The sequence below is a fragment of the Odontomachus brunneus genome, unplaced genomic scaffold (genome assembly GCF_010583005.1).
Source record: "Odontomachus brunneus isolate Ranch 3 - 2012 unplaced genomic scaffold, Obru_v1 Obru_scaffold_112, whole genome shotgun sequence".
NCBI lineage: Eukaryota > Metazoa > Arthropoda > Insecta > Hymenoptera > Formicidae > Odontomachus > Odontomachus brunneus.
In genome coordinates this window covers 543,002-551,111 of record NW_022639562.1, presented here as the reverse complement: position 1 = coordinate 551,111, position 8,110 = coordinate 543,002, and the positions used below count along the sequence as shown (strand labels likewise).

The 8,110-nt window shown below is 38.9% G+C and overlaps 1 protein-coding gene across 11 annotated transcripts in view; it reads left to right on the top strand.

The window, feature by feature from the left end:
* LOC116849333 (protein unc-79 homolog) overlaps positions 1 to 8,110 on the top strand; it is a 736,358-nt gene that overhangs the window by 513,155 nt on the left and 215,093 nt on the right. For all 11 annotated transcript variants that reach the window (XM_032826384.1, XM_032826380.1, XM_032826379.1 and 8 more), the window contains 3 exons: positions 3,262 to 3,351; positions 3,494 to 3,670; positions 3,747 to 3,826. In XM_032826384.1, coding sequence (XP_032682275.1) covers positions 3,262 to 3,351; positions 3,494 to 3,670; positions 3,747 to 3,826 — 347 coding nt within the window. The remainder of the gene's footprint in view (positions 1 to 3,261; positions 3,352 to 3,493; positions 3,671 to 3,746; positions 3,827 to 8,110) is intronic.

Genomic DNA, 8,110 nt, shown 5'->3' with positions numbered 1-8,110 from the left:
AATGTTGTTCAGGGCCATGACCTTGACAACATTTGTCAAGGTCAAGGCGATTGGAGGCTGTTCCTAATATTTTCATTTCTTCCAAAATTATACAGTGAAAACAAAAATAATAATTTAAATTGTAGGGGTAACATGTGGAGTCCGATTGACTCTAAAGAATCATAGGAAGGTCACAATGTTTTGTCGAGGCTACAAAGAAGCACACGTGTGAAATCCATTAATAAATTTTTTAATAATTATAGCATTATAATCTTCCTATGATTTTAAATTTTTATTTAATTATTATTTATATCTATCCCATGATTTTGAAATATTATTTTTGTTTTCACTGTAGAATTTGAAGAAATGAAAATATTAGGAACAGCCTCCAATCGCCTTGAACTTGACAAATGTTGTCAAGGTCATGGCCCTGAACAACATTTAAAAGATTTTAGCCGTCGGTCGAACACCTTGGGTACTAATGCTAATGGCAACAATATTGTAACTTTGAAGCCTTTTAACTCGAAAGATACTCAATAAAAAAATATTGTATTATAATGTTTTGAAAAGCTCTCGAGCTACAAAAATATGCAATGAAAAATGGAGGTTTCCATTTAAGAAATTGAAGGTAACCTTGTGACAGCGGTTTCGCCGTCACCGAATTAGACAGGGAGACGTGGAGAGCTGTGCTCGCGCCCCCTTCTCCCGCGGGAAGGGCGGCGGCGAAAAATTTGGTCTCGCACGCCCGTGCGTGCGAGATCGCGTGTTTGTAATTTTTTTGTTTGATTTGTATGCTCGGGTTACGGCGAGTGCGACGTGGTATTTCTATCGACAGGGAGCGACGGCGGGCCTGAGGCGAGCGACGAGCCAAACGGGGCAGGATCCACCCCGCGCTAACATAAGCGACGGGGGTCCCGACTAACTTGCCGCGGGGCGCCAGGGAAGGCTGGACCTTAAGGACCAGATCCCGGGGGACGCCCTGGGATACCAAGAACTTCCAGCAGCCACCTGTGCGACCACGCAAGTTAAGGATGCCGTCGGGCCACAGGATCCCGCCGACAAGGAGATAGAGAATTCGGCGGCTTCGCGCGGACCCTGTAAGGCGCCCGCGCTAGAGCCGTACACTTCCGCAGGACCAATAGGACCTAGCGGCGATCGGCGGCTAAGACCGCGAGCCGAAGGAACCTCGCGCTCACGGAAAATTCGTCACTGTGCGGATAGCGAGCGACGCGAGCCCTTCGGCGAACTCCGCGAAAACGGTGCGAACGAGCGAGCGACCAAGCGGCGACCCAGTTCGGCGACCCAGTTCGGCGAAGAGTCGACGGAGACGAGGACGAGAGAGGGAGCGAGCTCAGTGAGGGAAAATTGGTGAGCCGTCCTCTGCCTATCGTTCAGCCCGGATGCCTAAGGACCGGGGTGGTTGCCGTCGCTTCACGACGGCAGCCGGAAGGGTTCGTCGTCGACCTTGACGAATCATCCGACCTCGCGACCGCGGGCTAAGACTCGAGTGCCCGCGAGAGTGTAACCGTCCTTCCCGCGTTGCCTGCTGCCGTTTCGCCGCGTTCGCGACCGCACAGGACGGCGAGCGCCTGCGCGATCATTGTGATTATTCGCGATCACGATTCGGGAGTGCGGGTTTCCGAGAGCGACGGAAGATACGCGGTTCGCGACGCAATGACTAGGGCCGGGATGTACCCGGCTGGCGCCCAACTACGTAATTAGGATACAACGACCGAATTTCGCGAACCTCGGGCCGTCCGAACCCTGCGAGGCAGACGGATCCTCGACTACGGATCCGGCTGCCGAACGGCCTCGCGACTACGCGACTCGGAGCCCGCACCGCTTCTTTTGTAGAGTCTTTCTTCTTGTTGTTATTAAATACAGCGGTAATGTTAAGCGGCATGTGTGACAATTTATGATTCCTCTGACTCTGTCGCCTGTTCCTCCCGTGTCGCGTGAAGGAAGGTCGCGTGTCGATACACGAACCCCGCCGCTCTATCGAGTCAGATATCTTTTTTGAGAGCTGCCGGCAAGCTCGGCCGTCGCCGCAACGGCGGAGACGAAGTTGGGCCGTATTCTCGCGTATAGCTAATGAATCGCGGTCACAACCTTTATGTGACTTTCAAACGATTATCCAGGGTCAAGCCAACTGCACCAACTTATGTCCTCCTCCGAACCATACAACTTTTGTTTGAAATATTTTTCCGTACCTTCCATATTTCTCGAGATATTTGCCTGATTCGATTAAAATGACTCACTGTTATATATACAGGGTGTTCCCAAAAGGTGGTACCAAATTTTAAGGGTATGTAGTATTCGTTAAAACAAACCAAAAACTCTTAATGAACAGTACTCCGAAAACCTTTTATTTCTGAGGTATGAGGCATTTTGTTTTGTGAAAAATAGAAAATAACTAAAATTTACAATAAATGTTCAATGTGTCCCTCCGTCCATTTCAACACACAATTCGGCACGTCTCCTTATTGAAGATTGAACACGTTCAAAGATTCCGGGTTTATTCCGTATTTGTTGACAACAGTTTTCAATTCTCTGAGTCAATTCATCTATTGTATCAACTGGTGTGGCATATACCATGCTCTTCCAGTGTCCCCATAGATAATAATCCAACGGATTTAAATCCGGTGAGCGAGGTGACCATACAACTGGTCCGCCACGTCTTATCCACTTTTCTTGAAAACGATTGGTTAAATGGCGTCTGACATTAACGAGGAAATGGGCAGGAGCACCAGAATTTGTGTAAAAATTAACCGTTCTTCAGATAACACAAAACTACACACGGTCCACAGTTGAATACAACAATCCCTGCGTAATTAGGTGGTCACATACGAGCGTCCGTGAATGAACTGACTAAGAGACTTGGAAACTGTTGTCAACAAATACGAAATAAACCTGGACTCTTTGACCTTCAATGACAAAACATGCCGAAATGTATATTGACATAAGCCGAAGGCATATTGAACATTTATTGTAGATTTAATTTATTTTCTATTTTTCACAGAACAAAATGCTTCATAACTCAGAAATAAAAGGTTTTCGGAGTACTGTTCATTAAGCGTTTTTGGTTTGTTTTAACGAGTACTACATATCCCTAAAATTTGATACCATCTTTTGGGAACACCCTGTATATATATATTTTTTTTTTAAATATAAAATTGCATTTTTGATACAATATATATATATATATATTTTTTTTTTTAAGTATAAAATTGCATTTTAGATACTAGATGTATAAGTAGTGAATAAAATAAATGTTACTTATAGGACCGCGAACAACACAACGTGTGTTAAGATGTGAAGACACATATGGCTCTCCGGAATCACCGTTGTCGAAAATGGATATTTTGACAGTTAGTAAGTAAATTTTTCTATCGATAACTGAATAGAACTAATAATGCGAACTTGAAAAAATAGATATTGAAGGAATAGATATTGAAGGAATAGATATTGAGTGCGTAACAATCTAACGTAATTAAAATCAAGTGTTATTTTATAGGTTCCTCATTTGAGCAAGACAGCGAGACTTGCGTATCCAGCGATATTACAAGCCCACATAGTGTTTCCCAATTGGAATTTCCAACTCCAGAGCGGTTGCTACCAGTTGGCCCTCTAAGAGATTTCTCCAGCTTAGTTGAACGTGTATGTCAAGCTTTAGAAATCTCAGACATTCAAGGTTAATATTCATTATACGATTTTAGTACTTTTAAAATTTTTACTATGGCTTAATATTGTTTAATTTTTCGCTTTAGATACAAATAAATCGAACGAGGATGCGAAACGTGACACGATGATACTTATGAAACAGGATAGCAGAACGGCCGAAAATATGGTAAGATCAAGAGAAAGTCCGAAAAAATATGTTTAAGAAAATAGCAAATTAGACCCAAATCGACTCATAATGTCATTTTGTAATGACTGACGGCAAAATTAAGATCGAAATATAACTTATCAAACCTCTCGGTTGAAGTTATAACTACTCATAGAATGAGTCTTTAGATAAAGGAGAAAGGAATGCTTGAAGTTATAACCACTCATAGAATAAGTCTTTAGATAAAGGAGAAAGGAATGCTCGATAATCATTCACAGACCCTGCAGGGTAGGAAGAAAATAAAATACTTCCCATGAACCAACAGTATAAAAACAATAGATAAAAACATAACGGAATTATTTCATAATGATAGATCAAGTAATATGAAAAATTCAGTAGGATTCATGGATTTTAAGTGGAGAGTGAGGGAGGATGCAACCCGTTGTTTATAGACAAACATATACTACATATATTAGGACCTTAACTTAGTTTCCGCCCGCAAATGTTAGATGGCAATGCAAACAGTTCTAGTAGTCATTACTAACGAAACAGGTAGTTTGTGATTAATTTCGACATTTCTCGATAACATTCAGTCAGCATACACAATTATTTTCCTAAACAACAATTTCTTTTGCTTTGTGAAAAATGGAACGCGATAAAGTGTTTTTTCGACATGTGCTTTTGCACTATTTTGATTTGAAAAAAAGTGTAGCAGAAGTTCATCGATTACTTGAAGAAGGTTATGGTGATCGAGCTCCATCACATACAACATGTAAAGAGTGGTATAGACGATTCAAAAGTAATGATTTTGATGTCAATGACAAACCACGCTCAGGACAGCCAAAAAAATTCCAAGACGATGAATTGCTAGCATTATTGCATGAAAACTCGGCTCGAACGTTACAAGAACTTGGAAACGAGCTAGGAGTTACTGAAGCAGCTGTTTCCAAACGTTTACACGCCATGGGAAAGATCCAAAAGGAAGGAAGATGGGTACCACATGAATTGTCTGAAAGTGCCATTCACAACCGTTTCAATATCACGGTTTCGTTGCTTGCCAGGCAAAAAAAGAAGAGTTTTCTGTGGCGTATTGTGACTGGCGATGAAAAGTGGATCTACTACGACAATCCCAAACGCAAAAAATCATGGGTAGACCCAGGACAACCATCAACATCGCAGCCAAAACGGAACATCCACGGTCATAAGGTAATGCTTTGCATTTGGTGGGATCAGCAAGGAGTGCTGTACTACGAACTGCTGAAACCAAACGAAACTGTTACTGCCGATGTCTACAAATGTCAATTGAACAAATTGAATGATGAGCTGTTGCGAAAAAGACCAGCAATAGCGAGTAACAGGCGCAAAGTTATTCTCTTACACGATAACGCTCGGCCACACACTGGAAAAACCGTCAAAGAAACACTGACGCAGCTCGAATGGGAAACTCTTCCTCACCCAGCGTACTCACCAGACATAGCGCCTTCTGATTACCACTTGTTCAGATCGATGCAGCACGGCTTGAGTGGTACACGCTTCCGAAATGTTGAAGAAGTGCGAGAATGGGTGGACGAATGGATTGCTTCGAAACAAACATCGTTTTATCGAGATGGTATCGCCCAGTTGCCAGAAAGATGGCAAAAAGTTGTAGAAAGTGATGGAAAATACTTTCATTGAAATAATTTAAATAAATTTTTTACAATAAATGCTTTTTCTCAGTATTTTTTGGGCGGAAACTAAGTTAAGGTCCTAATAGTACATGATTTAATCTCATTGCAGAAGAATCAATTAACTATGAACAATAAACGTATTTTATATAAAATTCTAATGTCTGAGAAAAGTGAAGAATAATAGGTAGAGTTAAATACTTAGAAGAACAAATAAATAAATTAGTGCAAAGATATAATTGTTCAAAGCTCAATTGCAATGATAAGTACATGTACATATTAAAAGTACATATTAAAATACATGGACAAATATATGTATGAAAAATCAAAATTAATAAAACCAATAAATATTTTTTAATTGGAATAAAATTTTATTTAAATACATACAGAGTGTCTGACTCGCACCATATCTATATAGAGCTATATAGAGCATTTATAGAACTAATATATAGCTAGAATAGGTCGGGGTGAGTAATGGAATCGGTCTATTTTTTTAAACCATATAAAATTTCGAGTTATTAAATAAAATAAATGGGCTAATCAAAATGCGCGATGCGGCAGGCGGGATATACGGTTCGCCGTGGCCAGCGAAGAAGAGGAACGATTGCTCACGGGTCTATCACGCAGTGTCAGATCTAAGACGTAATCCCCACATTTGGGCCTATGAAATAGGCCCGCGAGCAAGCGTCCATTTTCTTCGCCGGCTGCGGCAAGCCGTATGTCCCGCCTGCCGCGTCGCGCGTTCTTATTAGTCCATTTATTTTATTTAATAACTCGAAATTTTACGTGGTTGTTTAAAAAAAGACACCGATTCCATTACTCACGCCGATCTATTCTAGCTAAATATTAACTCTGGTATGATGCGAGTCAGAAACTCTGTATATATTGCAGTATAAATATAATAAAAATTTCAACAAAAAAATTAAAATGAGAAGGAAATAATTTATAAAAATCTTAATAAAAAAGCTGTACAATAAAAAGAAATTGTAAATAAGTAAAAATCCTATTAAAAAAGATAGTAAAACGAAAGGAACTAATAAATATTAAACTGTAGCGTCCCTGAAATAAAAAAAAAAGTTGAATGGAGTCACATATAATCTAATATTAAAATATGATAAATTGGTCCCTAATGTATTCGGAGAAGCGACTGCTGCGGATATAAGCAAACGATCAAATGCGCGAGCGTCCTAAGATAGTGACATAAATAATGTAAACATGAATACGAATATATATTAATGATTTTGAAATGTTAAGAGTCATGTGAGTTCTTGATAATTTCAAAATCATCGATATCTATTCATATTCATGTTTATATTATTTGTGTCATTATCTCAGGACATATCGCGAATTTGATCGTTTGCTTACATCCGCAACAGTCGCTTCTCCGAACACGTTAGAAACCTATCATACTATATTTTATTTAAATACATACTGTTTAAATACTATATATCATATTTTAATATTAGATATGTAACTCCATTTGACTTTTTTATCACAAAGACGCTACGATTAGATAATTTTTTATTTATCCTTATAGAAAAGTATCACTGGCTGTGATAAATTGGCCAGTAATAAATAGTAATTTTATTACTCGTACGAGTAATAAAATTATTGAACGACAGTAATTATCACTGGCCAAATTATCACTTATCAGTATTAAATTTCTATAAGGGTAATTGATGTTTATATTAAAAATTTTATAATTTAGAACTGTGATTCTCATTAAACTATTAATATCTTTATTGTATAGGCTCTTGCGATAGTGCCTCCTTATTTTATCTTTGTTCTCCTCACAAATTGTTTAGCAGTGATATGGAATTTGTTGCACTTTCCTTTCCCCTTACATTTGCTACTGTTAGACGGAGGGCATGATCCCTAGTGTCCCCCAATTACGAACTCTTCTTGACTATGAAAATCAAAGAGTTCGGTAGTGACACATGTGGTTTAACAGTTCCATCATCGATTACTTCACATCTGAATACGTAACCCTGCTTAAAATGATAGATAGAAAATAATTGAAAATTCTGGCTTTCCTTTTTAATAGTGATTTTGTCTCTCTTATTTCGCATTTAAGAAATTTTATAAAGAAATCTTTCATATATTATCATATCCCCAACAAATATCTTATATATTCCTTATGTATTTTTTTATTTTTCAATGATAATAAAAGTTGCTTTGCTAGGTAAATTTTGACAGGAATGTCTTATATGAAAGCTGTTGTTTTTATCATACTTAACGTTTGTATCATAACTTATACAAGTATACATATATATGTAACTCTATGTTACTCTATCCGCGTATATATGTGACTATACAGGGTGACCCATTTTAACTTAGGCAGCCAAATAACTCGAAAAATAAGCACACTACGAAAAAATGTTTAGAATCAAAATTTCGTCATTTCGAGGGGGACGTACAATGACGTTAAAATTAGCCCCCCACCCCTCCCCCTGGGCGGTGAGGGGGGGCAAGTTTGAAATCTTAAATGGGAACTCCTATTTTTTATTGCATATTCGGAATCATTGGCTAAAAACACATACAATTTGTCTGAAACATTTTTCTCGATTCATGATAGATGGCGCTGTAATCGACGAAATTCAATTTCTTCGATTTCTCTTACTGAGAACCCATGCTTACGATT